This window comes from Phaseolus vulgaris, chromosome 6 (genome assembly GCF_051622355.1).
Source record: "Phaseolus vulgaris cultivar YP4 chromosome 6, ASM5162235v1, whole genome shotgun sequence".
Classification (NCBI taxonomy): domain Eukaryota; kingdom Viridiplantae; phylum Streptophyta; class Magnoliopsida; order Fabales; family Fabaceae; genus Phaseolus; species Phaseolus vulgaris.
In genome coordinates this window covers 7,254,595-7,274,844 of record NC_143503.1, presented here as the reverse complement: position 1 = coordinate 7,274,844, position 20,250 = coordinate 7,254,595, and the positions used below count along the sequence as shown (strand labels likewise).

General features: G+C 44.2%; 1 protein-coding gene across 1 annotated transcript; it reads right to left on the bottom strand.

The window, feature by feature from the left end:
- Positions 1–445: 445 nt before the first annotated feature.
- On the bottom strand, positions 446–5,218 carry LOC137833035 (uncharacterized). Its single transcript, XM_090303806.1, has 5 exons — positions 2,537–5,218; positions 2,039–2,092; positions 1,556–1,816; positions 772–1,437; positions 446–687 (listed from the first exon to the last, which is right to left on the bottom strand). Exons 1-5 carry the CDS (start codon positions 5,201–5,203, stop codon positions 448–450), a joined length of 3,888 nt encoding a protein of 1,295 aa, XP_090159932.1. The 5' UTR covers positions 5,204–5,218; the 3' UTR covers positions 446–447.
- Positions 5,219–20,250: the final 15,032 nt, after the last annotated feature.

Genomic DNA, 20,250 nt, shown 5'->3' with positions numbered 1-20,250 from the left:
AATAATAAATGTTAAATGAAACTGTCGTACCTATCTATAATGTTTTTAAAATAGGCAGGAGGTTTTTTATGCAAGGAGCAAAACCATGCAGCGGTATGATCTTGAACAGATATGATCAATAGTTGTCAATGACGCCTGTATAACAAATCAGTTAATTAGTTTCTCTTATTTCAATAATTTATTAAAACTTATTTAATAAATAAGAACTTACTCATGGATGTACGGAGCAAAATAAATGTGTTTTCCACCATTCTTTAAGGCAGTGGTGATGTATGTTTGTGTTTCCGACTTCTTGTTTCCAATTGATTGAGTGATTTGAGGGTCTAAAAACCCATATATATTATGTTTCCCCTCATCAAAGCATAATCCATAAAGATACCTAAATTTCAATAAGTTAGTACTAATATATTTAATAAATCAAAAGTATAAAGAATTTAAAATTTGAACTTACATCATCCATAATTGCAGAACTGTTATGTTAATCTCTTGATCTCCGGATGCAAGGTCCAACAAATCAGACATGTGAACGTACAACGGTAGATTACTATGCCTTCCAAAAACATTGGCATCCCATGGAACCTCTAAGACGGTTGTATCTAAAGCTGTAGCAACTTCCACCAATGCCGCCAGAGGATCATCAATGGAGACTATTTTCTTCTTTCCCAGAGGCAAATTTGTCTTAGGTTCCTGCTACTCATCAAAACAAAAAATACTTAAATTAGTTAGAATGTAATATATCATAATTGTATTAGTATTAGTGCAAATATATACCATAGAGTCTATAGGTCTGACGAGATGTCTAGGCCAGGCAACGAAAGTATGTAATGCCTCTGCCACAATTGTCACCTCTGATGTCGGCACAGGAACTGCAAGATCACCATAAAGGACCTTCTCCACCGTGACCTTCATCAAATTAGAAGGAAGAGGCACATTGTGTAACATTGTGACCCCTTCATAACACTTACCCAAGGCAACGAATCGGGTTGAGGAATTACACTCAACATATAATTCGCATTGGCTAGTTGAGCCAAAGTCATCCCCTGATAGATCAACTGCCGAACAACTCCCTTTAGTGCTGACTTTCTTAATAGGAGGCGGAGGTGGTTCATCTTCTACCATAGTAGGTGGTTGCTGTGAGTGTCCTAAACCCTCCAACCGCTTTTTGAACTCCATTTCCATTCGCGCACTAAACTCCTCCATGAAGCTTTCTTTAAGCTCTTGAGTTACCTCAGCCTTTAACTGCTCACGTAGTTGTAGTAAATACTCTTGGCTAGGTTCATTGGACAATTGTTCCTTGCTGTGTGATGGAGGTCCAAAGTATGACCGAATCCCAACCCCATATCCAGCTACACGAACACGTCCAGGGTGTTCAGGTCGTCCGAGAGCAACATTAAGAATATCATTGCGACCACATGGTTTAAAAGTCCCCTGTGTTGATTGCTCATTAAGAGAATCCTAAAACAAATGAAAAGAAATTGACAAACTTCAACACATTGAATTTAAAATAACACATAGAATTTAAAATAACACATTGAAAAGAAATTGTCAAACTTACAATGCGTTCAACTGTTTCTTCTGTAGACTTAGAACTCCATGTCCCTAATGTGTTTATACGGGCACCCTTCCACATCTCATGTCGGAGTGGTGGGGATGGAGGTCTTAAAGAATCTACACTATTCATTTCCTCAATGGAAGTAGAACGTGCTTTAATCTTTTCTTCAAGCATCCTCTGCTCTAGCAACTTATAACCACCACGAGACAATAGGTGTGGGGTATCATTATGTGCCTGATTGGCTTTTGCTTTGTTTCGAACCTCCTATCATAACACTCAAAATTTAGTAATACGTTAATATAAACTATATTCAAATATAAAAGTGATACTAACCTGCCATTTTTCAGTTTGTCGAATATTGACAAACTGCTGCCAAGTTTCTTCATCAATGGATGCATATTTTGCACAAGGATTTTCTTCTTTCCTTTTCCCATATATATAATCTGTTGTCAATTTTGATTTAAACTGACGAAACTTGACACCCACATCTGAAAGAACCTTCGCTTTCAAGGTTTCCACATTCGGGATGTTGTAATGTGTCTACATTGTTTGAAAGAATTAGTTCATAAACAAAAACAAAGTATAAAAGAACTTTAGATTTAGCAAAGTAAAAACAGTTACATACCAGAATATCTTGCCAAATCATGTTTTTCTCGTGGTCAGTCACGTGATCCCAGGACTGAGTTAAGATAGAGATCCTTTCACGAGAAAGTACTCCGAGATAACTCCTATATTTCTTTGCATGTTGCCCAGTGGGCACACCAGTGTGGATATCAATAGACAAAGGTATTTTGTCATCTTTAGTTATCTTCTTAAACATATTCTTCAATCTTGTAGGTCCTCTACCAGTTTTTGAATGGGAAACTTTATCATCTGCCATGTTCCTGTTATCAAAAAAATATAATAAGCATCAAGAATATGAAATATAATAAAAATGAAATATATTGTAAAACTAAACATGAATCACATGTACATACAAATATATATTCCTTCATCATGATCATTTCGAGTTGCATGTACAACATCAGCAACATCCTCGTACTCTTTATTGATGGTCGTTCTTGTAAGTGATTCAATCTCACAAATGTCATTGTTTGTATCTTCTGGGTCATTATGTTGTTTTTTTCCATGTAGCACAACAGACCAGTGGTCAGACGTAGGATCTTGGATATAGAAAACTTGGGAAGCTTGAAGTGCCATTATAAATGGTTCGTCATGATAACCTATCTTTCGAAAGTCAACCAAAGTCATTCCTGATTCATCAACTTTGACACCAGTCTTATTGTCAACCCACTTGCATTTGAAAACAGGTACAGTAAACTTGGTATAATTAACTTCCCAAATCTCTACTATGACACCATAATAAGGCATTGATCCCACAATAGGATTTTGATCCTTTGCAGTTGAAAACTGCATAGACTCTGCCTCCAAGGTGACTCCGCTATTTTGCACTGTACTCCTATCATCTCGAGACTTTGTGTAAAACAAACAACCATTTACTTCATAACCAGAACAACATAAAACATCAAATTTGAGACCGTTTGCAAGCCATGTTAATGTTTCAGATGCTGATGGATCATTCATTATTTGTTGCTTAAACCATGACATGAAAGTTTTGTTATGCTCAATTAACACCCATTTTTTTGATTGTCTTGGATTTTTATATTTGACAATGTCTTTGTGTGTATCCAAGTATGGTAACACCTCATCAGTGTTATTTAAGATATACAAGTGTGCTTGCAGAACCTCTTCTCTAGATTTGCTTATGACATGTACACCTCTTGAAGATTTACTTATGAATCTACGAGAGTGCCAACCTTTTTCAGGAACTCCTATACATTTGGCTTTTGACATGTACTCGGAACAAAACTCAATAGATTCTTCTGAAATGTATCTTTCAATAATGGAAGCTTCTGGACGACATTGATTCTTCACATATCCCTTCAAAATCTTCATGTATCGTTCAACTGGATACATCCATCGCATATAAACTGGCCCACACAATCTGATTTCTCTTACAAGATGAACAACCAAGTGTACCATAATATCAAAAAAAGATGGAGGAAAAAACATCTCGAGTTGACACAAGATAACAATTATTTCTTCTTCAAGTTCATCCAACTTCTGAGAGTCAATCTCTTTACTACATATGGAATTGAAAAATGAACATAGTCGAGTGATTGTATGCCTAACATTTTTGGGCAAGATTCCACGAATAGCCACCGGTAGTAATTGTTGCATTAGAACGTGACAATCATGTGACTTTAAGCCAATTAGTTTCAAATCATTCATAGATACAAGACTCTTCACATTTGAAGAGTAGCCTTGTGGTACCTTAACACCTTTAAGACATTCACAAAAACTTGTTTTCTCTTTCTTTGACAAAGTGTAACACGCTGCAGGCAAGTATGTACGTTTACCAACTTCTCTCGGTGCCAATTCCTCTCGTATATTCATTTCAATCAAATCCAGACGTGCATTCACACCATCCTTTGTTTTGCCTTTAATGTTCAGAAGTGTTCCTATTAGACTGTCACACACATTCTTCTCTACGTGCATTACATCTAGACAGTGTCTAACATCTAACTTACACCAATACGGAAGATCAAAAAAGATTGATCTCTTCTTCCATATTTCACTCACAGTTTGCTTCTTCTTCATTTTTCCAAAAGTCACATTAACATTTTTGATTTTTTCATAAATTTCAACACCACTTAAGGGAGTGGGACAAATGTCATGTTCTTGGTATCCGTTAAAAGCTTTTTTCAATCGACGATACGGATGATATTTCTTTAGAAATCTACGATGCCCAAGATACACGGTTTTTCTTCCATGTTTCAACTGCTCATAAGATGTCTTGTCTTGACATATTGGACATGCTCTATGGCCTTTCACACTATAACCTGACAAGTTCCCATATGCAGGGAAGTCATTGATAGTACAAAACAACATCGCATGCAATCGGAAAGATTCATTTTTAAACGCGTCAAACACATCAACCCCTTCATTCCACAATAATTTCAAATCTTCAATCAATGGATTAAGATAAACATCTATGTCATTTCCAGGTTGTTTTGGACCAAAGATCATCATAGATAACATCATGTATTTGCGCTTCATACACAAAGCAGGAGGTAAGTTGTAAATGACTAACAAAACGGGCCATGAACTATGATTACTACTTAAATTTCCAAATGGATTCATTCCATCAGTTGCCAATCCAAGTCTTAAGTTTCTTGATTCTTTTCCAAATTCAGGAAATTCTTTATCAATATTCTTCCATTGCAAAGAATCAGCAGGATGACGAAGTAATCCATCACATTTTCTATTATCTGCATGCCACCTAAGGTTTTTAGCGTCATCTGCATTTGCAAACAAACGCTTAAGCCTTGGAATTATTGGAAGATACCAAACAACCTTAGCAGGAGGACCTTCCTTTGTCAATTCATCAATTTCATCATTCTGACCAACCTTAACCTTATAACGTGACAAACCACACCTGGGACATCTTCTTAAATCTTCATACTCATTTCTGTATAAAATACAATCGTTAGGACATGAATGTATTTTTCTATACTCCATACCCATTGGACAAAGTATTTTTTTCGCCTCATAATTTCGATTGGGCAAGGTATTTCCTTCTGGAAGCATGTCCTTAAGCAATTGAAGCAATTCTGTAAAACTTTTGTCGGTCCATCCATTCATTGCCTTCAAATTCATCAACCTTAACACTGCTGATAATCGTGTGAAGTTAGTTGAACCAGGATACAAAGGAGTCTCTGCATCATTAGACATATTTTCAAAAACTGCATTAGCAAATGATTCTGCTCCCACATCACGAATCATGTCTCTAATCTATCATCCATTGAGAAATGAACTTCCTCCGAACCTCCGTGCACACTTGGCAAGTTTAACAATTCACCATGCCACGTCCATGTTGTATAACTTTTCAAAAATCCATCACACAAAAGATGTTCTCTAATTTCAGAAACAGTCAATATCCTTCCATTTAAACAATTGATACAAGGGCACCTTATCCTTACTCCATTCTTATAACTAATGGCATTATGTTCTGCGAATTGTATGAACTCTTCCACCCCTTTTTCGTAAGTATCACTTATTCGTGGTGTATTAATCCAACTCCGATCCATTGAACTGCTAAACTAAGAACCAATACTTTCAATATGTAATCATGAAAAAATAAAACAAAATTGCCGAAGGTCGGACACCTCCGGACTCAGAACCAGTGCGTTCAATATGTCAAAACAATATATAATGACTGAAAATTGCCGAAGGTCGAACACCTCCGGACTCAGAACCAATGCGTTCAATATAAACAATCAATATCAAACTCAAAACAAATACTTTCAAAACATAGGTGATAAGAAATAAGAATACACTAACCTCAAATGGATGGGCGGTCACGACAAGCGGTTGCAGCAAGGAGTCGGTGTTCACGGATGTGCGTCGCGGCACAGGGTCGGTGGTCGCTGAAACGGTCGAGGATCGCGCGCACGGTTGTCGCTGGAACGGTCGTCGCGGTCGTGCGGGCGGCTGGGGAAGGGTCGCAGTGCGGCGCGGTGCTGTCGCGCGAAGGGGTCGCGGTGCGGTCGCGCGGGCGTTCCAGCGACAACCGTGCGCGCGATCCTCGACCGTTTCAGCGACCACCGCGCGGTGTGGTCGTGCGTCAGAGGCGGCGCGGCGCGGCTCGGACGCGACTGCGGCTGTCACGATCGAGGGTAGGGGCGGTCGCGCGAAGGGTCGCGGTGCGGCGGTCAAGGTGCGGTGCGGTAGGGCAGTCGGTCACGGTGCGGCGCGGTGCGGCTGGGTCGCGACGGTCACGGGCTTGGTCACGGTCGAGTAGGAGCGGCGGTGGGTCGTAGGGCAGCGGGAAATTTTGTTTCTAAATGAAAATAGGAGAGTGGGAAAAGATGAGTTTAAAACAGGTTTTAACGACGGTTCTGAGATGAACCATCGTTGTAAGTCCACCCCGCGCACATTTAACGACGGTTGTGGGGAGAACCGTCGTTAAAAGTCCAAAAAAAATTCGAAAAAATTACAAAATTGCCACCGCGTAGTTTTTAACGATGGTTGTCTCCAAACCGTCTTTGAAGGATGTCGTTATTGAAGAATTTTGTACTAGTGATACGACGTGTTCTGAGTGTAGCCAGGCCTGCCAGGTCCATCCTTTCATCTTCTGCCACGTGGCTCGATCGCGCGGTGCATCCATTCGCGTTGTTTAACGCTCTAACTGCAATACTTCCACTTGCGTCGTTTGGCGCTCTAACCGCTTTATTTAACTCTTCCAACTCTGAAACTATTTTCATCATTTCTGCACTCTTCGTAACCTACTTACACTCTCTCTTCTTGCACCCTCTCTTCTTGTGTCTGTTTTTACCTTTGCCAAAACTTTTTAAAACCTCCCTGAGCCTGTTCAAGAATGTCGTCTTGTGCTAACCCCCCAGGGTCGACCCCAAGAACCTGTATCTGTGGGCTTCGAGGGAGCTTCTTGACGAATGCTCCTGCTTACTCTCCACCAGGGCCATAAGGGAACACAAAGGGGAGTCATGCTCCTATGATCACGGTCGCGAGGAGGCACGACGCTGATATTGCTGTGCTCCCTTGCACTCTAGGGGAGCCAGTATGTGGAGATGAACGGGCCAACGATGGGGTCCCCTTCTTTTACTTCTACCAGGTGGTTTTCAAGACCATCGGCGTGCGCCTGCCCTTCTCCCGGTTCGAGAAGGAACTGCTGACGGAGATCAATGCCGCTCCGGCCCAGTTATACCCCTACAGCTAGGCCTTTGTCAAAGCCTTTGATATCCTCTTCGGGTTTCTGGGTGGTGTACCCTCGGTTGACCTCTTTCTTCACTTCTTTGAGGTGAAGAGGCAAAGGCACAACCTCTGGGTAACTCTCAGTAACGTTCCTGGGAGGGTTCTCCTAACCCCCTTTCAAGACTCATTCACCGGGTGGAAAAGCCGGTTCTTCAAGATCTGCTGCACTGACCTCGTTCCCGACGCCCTGGAGGGTTTTCCACTGTACTGGACGAGAGAGGCGAGGGCCCTCAAAACCAAACCCTTCAAGAAGCTGGCTCCAAGTGATCAAATACCTTGCCGGATTCTTGCTGAGGCGGGAGGTTTCGATTCCGCCACCGTGAACAGCTTGGAGTTCAACACTGGAACTCTCAAAAAGTATATAAGTATGAGTCATTGCCCTAGAAACTTCCTAATGTGATTCCACTAGCCATATAGAGAATGATTTTTGACATTATAGAGGCACTTTTCTTAGAGTTGGATCATTGTTCTAAGACAAGAACTCACCAAAAACTAGTACCAAATCCCAAACTCATTTGGATGTTCCACATATTGTCAAATTGAACCAACAAAAGGAGGTAAAACTAAGAAGTACCGAACAGAATTGCATAAGAACACATTTCAACCGAACAAAATGAAATTAAAAGGCAAAGAACAGAACATAGGTGCTGGAAAACTAGAATAGCCGAACCAAACATCAAGAAAAACAAGCTAGAACAAAGAATTAACAAAGAAGAAAGGAAGGAGAGAAGAAATGCTCATGAAGATTGAAGGATGATGGATGATCTCGCCACTAGAAGTGTGGAATGCTCCTAGATGAGAGTGCTGCCGCCACTTGAGGACTCCATGGATCCATCAAGATAAGACTAGAGAAGAAGGCTCAAAAGCTCTCCAATGATCACTCAAAATTTGAGTAGAGTTTTCTTAGATTAATTCCAATCTGAATTTTACAAAGGGAGCACCTCTATTTATAGCCTAAGGTGCTGAAAAATAGGTGGGAAATTTCAAATAAAACTCATTTGAAATTCTCACAAAAAACAAGTCACATGGGAGGTGTGACCTTTTTCTACTATGACACCTCCTAAAAACTACACCTACACCACTCTCCTAAGTCACATGGACAATGTGACTTTATTTTACATTTTCACACACCTTTATTTAATAACCACACCTCCTAAAACTATACAAGAGTATTTCAAAGCTTGGCCTTGCCCCTCATGGGATGGACTTGGGCTCTTTGGGCTTTGGCCTTCTTGGGCTTGGGCTTGGGCTTTGGGCTTGGGCCTCATCTTTATTTTATGTCTTCTTTTAATTTTGAGAAGACTAGAAGGAAGAACTTCAAATGTGAGGGTGGATGTCCTCTTCCTCCATTAATAAAAGCCTCCTTTATTTGATTCTCATCACTTCCGCTTTTATCGCTTTCTAACTGTGCGTGTCTTGCTTCATAGTGTCTCCGACACATTTGTCTCCCTTGATGCAGGCTCGAAAATAAACCAAGAGAGGAGGACACGACTTACTCGAGCTCTGCGGGCTGGGATCAGGGCTTCTTCTTCCTCCAGTGCTGACTCCGATGGCCACTGAAAAGTGGCTCTTTTGTGATTTGCATGAGTTGTAATATTTGCCCTAACCGCATTACGCCCAATTGTATTGAACATTGCTTGTAACATCAACTTTTCTATGCCATACTTGATTTTTTGCAACGCCGCCTTACTTTGCATACGTTTCGCATATTGTGCGCTTTTCATTCGTCATGTTCCTCAACGGCGCCTGCATTCAGGCGACACCTTCTTTCCGGGCGACGCCTTCTCCCTTGGCGACGCCTTCACCTAGGCGACGCCTTCTTTCCTGGCGACGCCTTTACCTAGGCGACGCCTTCTTTCTTGGAAACGCCTTCTACCTCCCTGAGCTTCAGAACAAGAGACCGGGTGGCTAGGCGTTCTCTTCGAACCTACCTTAGCCACCCTTTACACCATACCTGAACTCGTTCGAGACGAGAAGGATTTTATCTTGCCTGAACTCGCTCATCGGCGAGAAGGTCTTTAACTCGCCTGAACTCGCTCATCGGCGAGAAGGTCTTTAACTCGCCTGAACTCGCTCATCTGCGAGAAGGTCTTTAACTCGTGCCTCTACATTGCCCTAGGGGTTACATCTTCTCTCCCCCAGAAACACTGAGGACTTTTCGCTGGTGCCTCTATATTGCCCCGGGGGTTACATCTTCTCTCCCCCAGGAACACTTAGGACTTTTTACTCTTCCTCGCCTGCACTCACTCGACGGCGAGGAGGTCTTTATCTCGCCTCAGTACGCGCGAGGGCGTTGAGGTCTTTTAACTGGTGCCTCCGATCGCCGAAAGACGATGAGGACTTTAACTTTAACTGATGCCGCCAATCGCCGAAAGACGATGGGGACTTAAAAACTTTTTAGAAAGCATGCAATATATCTTTAACTTGCCTTAAATCACATATAAGTGACAAGGTCTTTCTTCAAAACTTTTGGAAAACAACAAGCATGCAAGTCACTTCCATGGGCACAAAGTCACTCTTAAGTCTCTCTCTCCAAAGGAAGTACATGAGGACCAAGTTAAAATGAGAGAAAAGAGAGAGAAAGAAAATGATATAAAAAGTTCCAAGAGAAGCCTTCTCATGTCCACACAACAAGTTAAAAGGGTAATAGTTACTCCAAAGCCTATTTTTTTAGCTATTCCTAGGACTATTGAATGTGAGTCGGCTAAGGATAGTCCCACATGTTTGGACAATTTGGTAAAGGAATATGAAGATGTGTTTCAAGATCCTCCTAAAGGCTTACCACCTCTAAAAGGGATTGAACACCAAATAGACTTCATGTCCGGGGTTTCTTTACCAAATCATCCAGCATATAGGACCCATCCCAAAGAAACTAAAAAAGAAAATGCAAAAGAAATTGAAGTACATGATAAACCGAGTCTTAATACCTTCTCAACTAAATCACTTTTGTTGACTCGTGCTACGCCTACAAGGTATTCTTCTTCTTTGTCATTTTCATTACCTAAGGTTCCTACTTCCACACCATATTGGATAAAGAATGTTAAGGATGATTTTTTCATATCTACTATTTTACCAAATAATATCATTCCTAAACAATCTTTTCCAACATGGTATGTGTATAGACCTTCTTTTTCTGAACTCCCAACATTTCAAAGTGATAAGTCATGTTTGCCCATTTCTTCTTGTATTCTCTTATATAATAGCAAACTGACTTTGTTTTATGCAGGAGTACTGAATTCGTGGACGAATTCTCTCCAACTCGGGGAGTATGATGGATATCCACTAGGAGAGGATTTTATTAATGAAGGAAGAGGATTTTCACCTACACATTTGAAGTTCTTCCTTCTAGTCTTCTCACAAATTAAAAGAAGTCAAAGAGAAGATCAAGCCTAAAGATAAAGAAGTTTACAAACTCTCAAATAATAGGCTTCATATTAAATATCTCTCTTTATAGTTTCTTTTAAATTGTAAATAATATAGAATAATGTTTAGAAAGGTGCTTAGAGGGAAACATTAGACACCTCTTTTGTAAAAGCATCTTTAGGCTTTAGTTTAGCAAATTCTAGAAGCTTGGGGAGTGAGCTTAGTAAGGGGGGTGTGATCTTAGGAGCTTTTTGGGTAGCGTAGGGAATAAGCTATGTAAATGACCAGCCCTTACTCCTATAAAAGGAGGGCTTAGGTCCTTCACAATTCAGATTGGAATTTTATAGTAGAGAGACTATACTCAATTTTGGAGAGAATTTGTGAGTTTTGAGTCTTCCTCTTCTTTGCCTTATCTTGTGAGCTATGGTGAGCTTCAAGTGGTGGCACTCCATCACTTATCTTGGTTCAAGGTTCCAAGTGGCGTGAATGGCTTCTTCCAATTCTCAAAATCCAGCAAGCATCTTCTTCTATAAGTGTTCTTCTTCCCTTTTCTTCAATTTTCCATTCGGTAGTTTTGATTCCTAGAGTTTACTTCTTTTTCTACCGTTTATTTTTGTGTTTCCAGCATTGTGTTCTTATTCTGTTTGGTGCAGTAGCTTAATCTTTCATTTCTGTCCAGCTTTCATTTCTTGTTCTTCATTCTTGTTGTTTGATTCCATTTGACAATATATGGACTTCCATATGAGCTTTGGTTTGGTGCAAAGTCTTGGTGAGTTCTTGAATTAGAACATTGATCCAATTCTAAGTAAAGTGCCATTTCATGACCAACTCAAGTTGCTCCTAAGAATGTCAAAGAATCATGTATTCTTGTTGTTGCATTCACATCATGTGGTATCAGAGCTTCAAGTGGTGGCACTTCACACTTATCTTGGAGCAATCAAACTTCAAGTGGCGTGTTCATCAACCAAGTTCTTCATCCACATAAGTTTCCTCTCTTCTCCATTTAGTTCTTCCATTTCCATGTCCATATGAACTCTAAAACAAGTGTAGTTTCTTTTATTCGGTTCATCTTCCTTTTCTTGCACTTTTGTTCGGTTCTTTTCAATTTCTTACTGTTTTAATTCAGTTCAGTAGCTCATTTTCATGTTTTGTTCGGTTCAATTGCTTTCTTTAGAGTTTCAATCGGTTCATTTACTTTCTTGGTCAATTTAATCGGTTTAATTGGCAAGAAATGGGTCTTCCATGTGAGTTTGGTGTTTGGTTCAAGTTTTGGTGAGTTCTTGAAACATAGAACATTGATCCATTTCTATTAAAAGTGCCTATTCATTCTCCAACTCAAGTTGATTCCATAAAATGTCAAAGAATCATCTATATCTTGCTATTGGAATCACATCATGTGGTATCTAGAGTCTAGGCTTGTTTCTTGCTTAAATTTTGAGTTGTATTGCACTTTACTTTCAAGAGCTCTTTAATTCAAGTTGTTTACCATTCTGTTTTAGGATTTATTTTGAGTTTTCTTGCTGTTTTTCTTTTGTTACACCATGTGTTTGTGAAAAGGATTCTAGCACTCATTGTTCATATGAGTATGGCTGCTCTTGTGGAATGGCATTCTCCTTCCTAGAGCTGACCTTAAGCTTCCTTTCACTTGTAGTTATCTCTTCTTATATGTCTTTTAATTTTGTAATCATGTCAAGTTTTGTCATAGTCATGTTATTCCATAATTGTCATTACTTCTAGTAGTACTTTTATTGCTTTAATTGTTTCTTGCTTTGGTTTACTTTCTGTTTTTTTGAGTTTATTGCTTGATCCTTTGTGCATTTTCATTTTTAGCTTTGAGTTCATGCTTGTATTTTCATTCTATACAAGTTCCTTTACACAATTTCCATTATGTCTTTGCTAGTTCATCATACTGTTTTTCATTCCTAAATAGGCTCCTCTGTTTTCTTACAAACGTGCTACTGTTTTCAATTTACTGCAATTAATTGGCTCATAGGAAATTTGTGAAAATTTGGTTTTACATACTTCAAAGTGTTACAAAAGCATAGAAAAAAGAATCACTCAAAAATTCCAAGTACACAAAAAATGATAAATAAAATACGAAAAGTGTACAATACTGCCGAAAAGAATACGGTAATTGGGCAGCAATTTTGAAAAATTTCTTTCTCTCAATTGGCTTACTGTTTTTACCTCATTCCAGTGCCATTTTTGAGTTAAGACATTGAAGTTTCTGTGGTTATTTTTTCACATTCCAGTTCGCTTTCAATCGGTACAGTTAAATCTGTAAACATAGCACAGTTTGCTTTTCAAAAAAAACATTTCAGTAGCTGTTTTCTGTTTTCTTTCATCTACTCTAGCACCTTTCTTTAGGACTCTTTAGCAATTTTCCATTCGGTAGTTTTGATTCCTAGAGTTTACTTCTTTTTCTACCGTTTACTTTTGTGTTTCCAGCATTGTGTTCTTATTCTGTTTGGTGCAGTAGCTTAATCTTTCATTTCTGTCCAGCTTTCATTTCTTGTTCTTCATTCTTGTTGTTTGATTCCATTTGACAATATATGGACTTCCATATGAGCTTTGGTTTGTGTACCGCCCTGGTGGTCGGATGCGATGACGTGGCATCCTGTTACAGTGTAGGCGTGTTGACAAGGCGCCAGGTTGACAGTTGGGAAGGAAGTCGGGAGGCACGTGTAGTCGCCGATAGTTAAGTTGGCGTGTTCCGATTTCCAGCTTACCAGAATAGGCGATCGCCAGGTTGAAGGTGAAGTCGCCAGATGTAGACTCAGGTGACCAGGCAGTCGGAGATCGCCAGAGCAAGCACATCGCCGAAGATGAAGGAGAAGCAGATTATGAAGGCGGCCGGCGAGACCACAGGGAGGTGTATGAAGGCCCTAACTCGCCAGTTTCAGTAGAGATCGCACTCCTGAGTTAGCTATGCACTGGGCAGTACCATGCATAGGTAACTTAGCCAAAATGAGAGTAGAAGCAGCGCCAAGTCAGGGAGCCTCCGGATGATGGCACGTGTACGGTTGGATACGAGCCACGTGTCCAAGTCAGTAACTGCCAGGAGAGAGAAAATCACCAGGTATATAAGAGTTCCTAACAGATTTTCTAAGGTACGCACGTTCAGTTCATACACTTTACGCTTGCGAGTGACAGAGCTGTTTGTGAGAGAGATTTGCACGGTTCCAGTTCTTAGTATTTGGTGATACCGTCACTGACTTGAGCGTCGGAGTGCGATCGGCCGCAGCGGCGCCGTATCGTTTCTTTGCAGGTTCTTGAGACAGATCCAGAGGAGGAACGGAGGCGGGAAGCGGCGTGCACGTCGATCCTTTGACGAGGCATTCTCCAGCGCTCCGGTCAACAGGCAGGATCATCAGGCGCCCACCGTGGGGCCGTGTAAAACGCGCTCCCATCCACAGCGTGAGTTCGTGGAGTTTTTCGAGGTTTTCTGCGCGGTTGTGTGCTGGTGCAACCGTCGTTGGCAGTTTCTTTGAGTTTCGTTCGGTGAGTTTGTGTTTGTGCCTTTGTTTGTCTTTCAATCGGTGGAGTGAGGTCCTTTGTTGCTTGCGTGCAATCTGTCTGGTGGAGGTTCGAGTTCTTTGGTGGTTTTCTGCGAAGGTTTGCGGTGTTTTTGGGTTCTTGCGCAGTTTCTTGAGTTTTCCCCGATTGATCGCTGGTTCGTTCGTGGTTGAAGTGTTATTTGCTGTATTTCTGTGGTTCGCTGAAGTTGATGAGAAAGATGAGGAGCAATCGTTCCAGTCCCGTGGCTCCCGTCGCAGCTGAAGGCGACGCCACCATGACCATGGCGCAGATGGCAGAAATGATGCACTCATTGCAGGCCACTGTAGAAGCCTCGCGCGTCGAGCAGGCAAGGATACATGAAGACCTGGTCGCCTCTCGCGCCAGAAACGAGGAGCTCAGCAAGGTAGCTGAGGAGCTCAGCAAGGTAGCTGAGGAGCTACGTCGAGCTCTTCAGGAGCAGCAGGTTCGTTCTTCCGCTGAAGAGGTGGCACCGTCGACGCCGCCTCGTGTTTCCCAATGCCTTTCATTCAGGCGATTACCGACACGCCAATTCCCACGAGCGTGGTCCCGGTTAAAGCTGTTTTTACTGGCGTGGAAGATCCAGAGGCTCATCTGACCACGTTCCACACACAGATGATGCTGTCAGGGGGGTCGGATGCTGTCTATTGTAAGATGTTCGTGAGCACGCTCCAGGGAACGGCGATGGAGTGGTTTGTGAGCCTGCCTAATGGCCACATAACTAATTTTCAGCAATTCTCGAAAATCTTTGTCGAGCAGTATATTGTGAACAAGGCACCGCCCAGAGTGTCCTACGATCTGTTTGATATAAGGCAGTACCATGGGGAGTCCCTCAGAGACTACCTCAATCGCTTCGGAGCACAGATGGTCAGATCGCCGGCCAAGGATGAAGAAATGCTGGTTTATGCCTTCAAGAAGGGCGTGCAGCCAGGGCCATTCTGCGAAGCCTTGATCAGGGCTCATCCAGCGACGTTCGCTGAAGTCAGGCGACTTGCGGTGGCTCACATCGCCGACGAGAGTGAGGTCGCCGAGAAGAGAGGCAGTGTGGCTCCCGTCAGGCCACGCGCCCAGACCAGGATCCAGCCACAGAGGGTGCTGGAAACGGCAGCGGCGGCCAGAAAGGATCAAAGGACTCGCTATCCTTACGATAGGAGAAACAAGGGAAGAAGCCAAGCGCGCCAACCGCCAACACGCCAACAACCAGCACGCCGGGAATACAATCGCCCGCCTAAGCACAAATTCGTCATGGGACTAGCGGACCTGATCGCTATCCCTAACATATCTGCTAGGTTGAAGGCGCCCGAGAAGGTGGGCGACAAGGTGCTAGGGTCGAAGCCGGATGTCTGGTGCGAGTTCCACCAGTGCTTTGGCCACAACCTGGACTCGTGTTTGTCTTTAGGGTACCAGCTCGACGATCTGGTTAAGAGCGGGTTCCTAAACGACTATCTGCTGGACAGAAGGACCGGAGGAGCGTCGAGTTCCCAGCCGGCAGGGGGAGAAGCCCAGCAACACGAGATGCCTATCCATGGGGAGATCCACACCATTGCAGGGGGTTTCTCAGGTGGTGGATGCACCGCATCGCAGAGGAAAAAGTACGCGCGATCGGTGATGTCGGTGGACATGTTTGAAGATCACTCGCCCGAAGTGGACATTACGTTCACCAAGCAGGATCTTCGGGACGTTGTGCCTCACGACAATGATCCCATTGTTATTTCGTTGATCACGGCGGGGAGGAAGGTTCACCGAGTTCTGGTGGACCAAGGAAGTTCGGCAGACGTGATGTTCTGGCCGACTTTCACACAGCTAGAATTGCCCCTTGACCAGCTGAGGCCCTATGGAGGGTGCTTGTATGGGTTCGCTGGCGACCAGGTGGAAGTCAAGGGGTACATTGAGCTGAGAACCACGTTTACCGATGAGGCTGGGTCGAGGACGGAGAAAATCAAGTACCTCATCGTAAACGCCCCTTCAGCATATAACATCCTGCTGGGAAGGCCCACCCTTAACAGGATAGGCGCAATTCCATCGACTCGGCACATGAAGGTGAAGCTGCCGTCCATGGAAGGGGTGGTAATCACGATAAAGTCTGATCAGAAGGAAGCGAAAAAGTGCTATGAGAATAGCCTGAAAAATAAAAGATCGGTGAGCTATGTCACAACCACCCCACCGCCCGGTGTGAAGCCCAGACCGCCGATAATGGAGGAGGCCGCCGGAAGGGACGTAGAGATGGTAGATGCTGAGCTGGGGGAGGGGAATGCTGCCCTGGAGGAGGAAGAGGCGCGGAATCGCCCGGAGGAAGCAAGGGAACTCGGAATCGCCAAGGCAGTGATCGCCAGAGAATCAAGGCCCAAGCCCGTCGAGCAGTGGCTCGAGAAGGAGATCGGGGGGAAAGTTTTCAAGCTCGGAAGATCTCTGGAGGTCGATCTCCAGGACCAGATCGCCAAGGTGATCGAACGGCATCTGGACGCGTTTGCCTGGTCCGCTTCGGACATGCCCGGGATCGATCCCGACTTCTTGTGCCATCATCTGGCGATGGACAACATGGTGAGACCGGTGCGGCAAAGAAGGAGGAAATTTAATGAAGAGAGGAGGCAGGCGATCAAGGATGAGACCCAGAAACTCCTCGCTGCAGGCCACATCAGGGAAGTCCAGTACCCTGAGTGGTTGGCGAATGTCGTGCTGGTGAAGAAGAGCAACGGGAAATGGCGCATGTGCGTCGATTTCACCGACCTGAATAAGGCTTGCCCAAAGGATTCGTATCCTTTACCAAGCATTGATGCCCTGGTTGATAGTGCTGCAGGGTGCAAGCTGCTGAGTTTCCTGGACGCCTTCTCGGGCTATAATCAGATCAAGATGCATCCCATGGATGAAGAAAAAACAGCCTTCATGACGGAGAGGTCGTGCTACTGCTATAAGGTGATGCCGTTTGGGCTGAAGAATGCGGGGGCCACGTACCAGAGGCTGATGGACCGAGTACTTGCACCAATGCTGGGAAGGAACGTACAAGCTTACGTCAATGACATGGTCGTGACCTCGCAGGAGAAAAGCAAGCACGTTGCAGACTTGGAAGAATTGTTCACGACGATCGCCAAGTTCAAGTTGAAGCTCAACCCGGAGAAATGCATTTTCGGCGTGGAGGCTGGAAAATTTTTGGGTTTTCTCTTGACTGAAAGAGGAATAGAAGCCAATCCGGACAAATGTGCCGCCATCTTGGCGATGAGAAGCCCGGCTACAGTAAAAGAGGTCCAGCAGCTGACAGGTCGGATGGCAGCACTATCCCGCTTCGTGTCAGCAAGCGGAGAAAAGGGGCATCCCTATTTCCAGTGTCTGCGGCGCAATAACAAGTTCGCTTGGACGAAAGAGTGCAAGGAAGCTTTCGTCAAGCTGAAGGAATATTTGGCGAGCCCGCCGGTTTTGTGCAAACCACTGGCGGGAACCCCTCTCAGATTGTATTTCGCGGTGACTGAGAGGGCGGTGAGCGCCGTGCTCACCCAGGACCAAGACCAGGCTCAGAAGCCTATTTATTTCGTGAGTAAAGTGTTGCAGGGCCCAGAAACGAGGTATCAGGCCCTGGAGAAGGCTGCGCTGGCGGTGGTGTTTTCGGCGAGGAGGTTGCGCCACTACTTCCACAGTTTCACAATACTGGTGATGACTGACCTGCCCATCCAGAAGGTCTTGAAGAAGCCTGACGTTGCAGGAAGAATGGTGAAGTGGGCAGTGGAGTTGTCAGAGTTTGACATCAAGTATGAGCCTCGAGGCCCGATCAAAGGGCAAATCTTTGCAGATTTTGTAGTCGAGCTCTCTTCAGAGGCGACGCGGGTTGAAGGAGACGATTTCCGTTGGGTACTCTCAGTGGATGGATCGTCAAACCAGCAGGGTAGCGGTGCTGGAGTCATATTGGAAGGACCCAACGGCGTGCTGATCGAACAATTGTTGAGATTCGCTTTCAAAGCCAGCAACAATCAAGCAGAGTATGAGGCGCTGATCGCCGGGATTCTGCTGGCTAAGGAAATGGGAGCCAGAGTGCTGATGGCTAAGAGTGACTCGCTGCTAGTCACAGGGCAAGTAACAGGCGAGTTCCAGGCTAAAGATCCACAAATGGCGGCTTACTTGGCGTATGTGCGGGAATTGAAGAGTTCCTTTGCCTCTTTTGAAGTGGTGCATGTGCCCCGAGAACAGAATGCCCGAGCTGACTTGCTTGCTAAGCTCGCCAGCTCAGGCAAGGGGGGTAGGCAGAGGACAGTGATCCAAGAAACTTTGAAGACGCCGAGGGCATTTGTAGCAGATCACCTGGTCCTTCAGATAAGCAGGTCGACGGAGAGAGCAGCGAGAAGCCATAAGTCTTTGACGCAAGAAACTCTGAGATCGCCGAGAGTCAGAGCTTGTCGAGGAGAGAAAGTGGACGTGATGCATGTCTGTGCCACCCACGAGCCAGACACTTGGATAACACAGTACAAGCGGTGCCTGGCGGATGGCCTCCTCCCGCTAGATCCAACAGAAGCTAGGAAGGTAAAGAAAAATTCCAGCAAGTATACATTGATTGATGGCGATCTGTACAGGTTTGGATTCACTCACCCACTCCTGGAATGTATACACGGCGAGAAGTGCACGAGGATTATGGCAGAGCTCCACGAAGGAATATGTGGAAGTCACGTCGGGGGTCGAGCTCTGGCCGCGAGGACTCTCCGTGCAGGCTACTATTGGCCATCCATGAGAGAAGATTGCAAGAAGTATGCCCAGTGCTGCAAACAATGCCAGCAGCACGCCGATTGGCACAAGGCACCTCCCGAGGAGTTGAAGTCGATCTATAGCCCTTGGCCGTTTCATACTTGGGGAATCGACATCCTGGGACCCTTTCCACTGGCGATCAGGCAGATGAAGTACTTGGTGGTGGCGATTGAGTATTTCACCAAGTGGATTGAAGCAGAACCAGTGGCCCAGATCACCGCGCACAAGATCGAAGGCTTTGTATGGAAGAATATTGTGTGCCGGTTTGGAGTGCCTAAGCGCCTGGTATCAGATAATGGGACTCAGTTTGCGAGCCACCTGTTGAAGAAGCTTTGCGAAGGGGTTGGAATTCAGCAAGTGTTTGCATCCGTCGAGCACCCTCAGACTAATGGCCAGGTGGAATCAGCTAACCGGGTGTTGCTGAGAGGTTTGAAGAGAAGGCTCGAGAAAGCCAAGGGAAGTTGGGCTGAGGAGGTACCCCGAATAGTTTGGGCGTACCACACCACCGAGCAGTCAGGAACCCATGAGACCCCGTTTAGCTTGGTCTATGGTTGTGATGCCATGATTCCAGTCGAGATTCAGGAGAGCTCGCCGAGATTCCAGAACTTTGTAGAGGAAGACTCGAATGAAGAGAGAAGACTGAACCTGGATCTGCTGGACGAAGTCAGGGAGGAGGCAAGGCTGAAGGCTGAGGCGGTGAAGAGAAGGGTCGAGCGAAGGTACAACTCAAAGGTGATGCCAAGGCAGTTTAGAGAAGGCAATCTGGTGATGAGAAAGGCCCACCAGTACGAGATGGAGAATAAGCTATCACCCAAGTGGACTGGACCGTTCAGAATAACCGAGGCACTCGGGAACGGAGCCTATCGCCTGGAGACGTTGGAAGGGGGGGCGATCCCTCGTACCTGGAACGCCACACACCTGAAGTTGTACTATAGCTAAGAGCTTTGTAAGTAAAGACAAACACAAATATTACATTGCAATGTCTCTGTTAAAACAGTTTCAAGGGGGCACTCTTTTTTCCCTAACGAGGGTTTTTAATGAGGCCACCCAATAAAAGAAGAGTTTTCGAAAGTATAAGGTGTTTTCAGATTGCATATGTGTTATTTCCAAAGGTTTCGAAGAAAGACCTTGTCATTCGTACATGATTTAAGGCACGAAAAGATATGTCGCGTGTTTTCTAAAGTTTTAAAGTCCTCATCGTTTTTCGGCGATTAGAGGCACCAGTTAAGTTTTTGAAG

Excerpts from the sequence above, each read along its gene's own strand:
- LOC137833035 (XM_090303806.1), bottom strand. The coding sequence starts at position 5,203 with ATGCTTCCAGAAGGAAATACCTTGCCCAATCGAAATTATGAGGCGAAA. Across the intron at positions 2,093-2,536 it reads ATGATCATGATGAAGGAATA|ACACATTACAACATCCCGAA; the intron begins TATATTTGTATG and ends CAAACAATGTAG. Across the intron at positions 1,817-2,038 it reads AAGCGAAGGTTCTTTCAGAT|GAGGTTCGAAACAAAGCAAA; the intron begins GTGGGTGTCAAG and ends GTGTTATGATAG.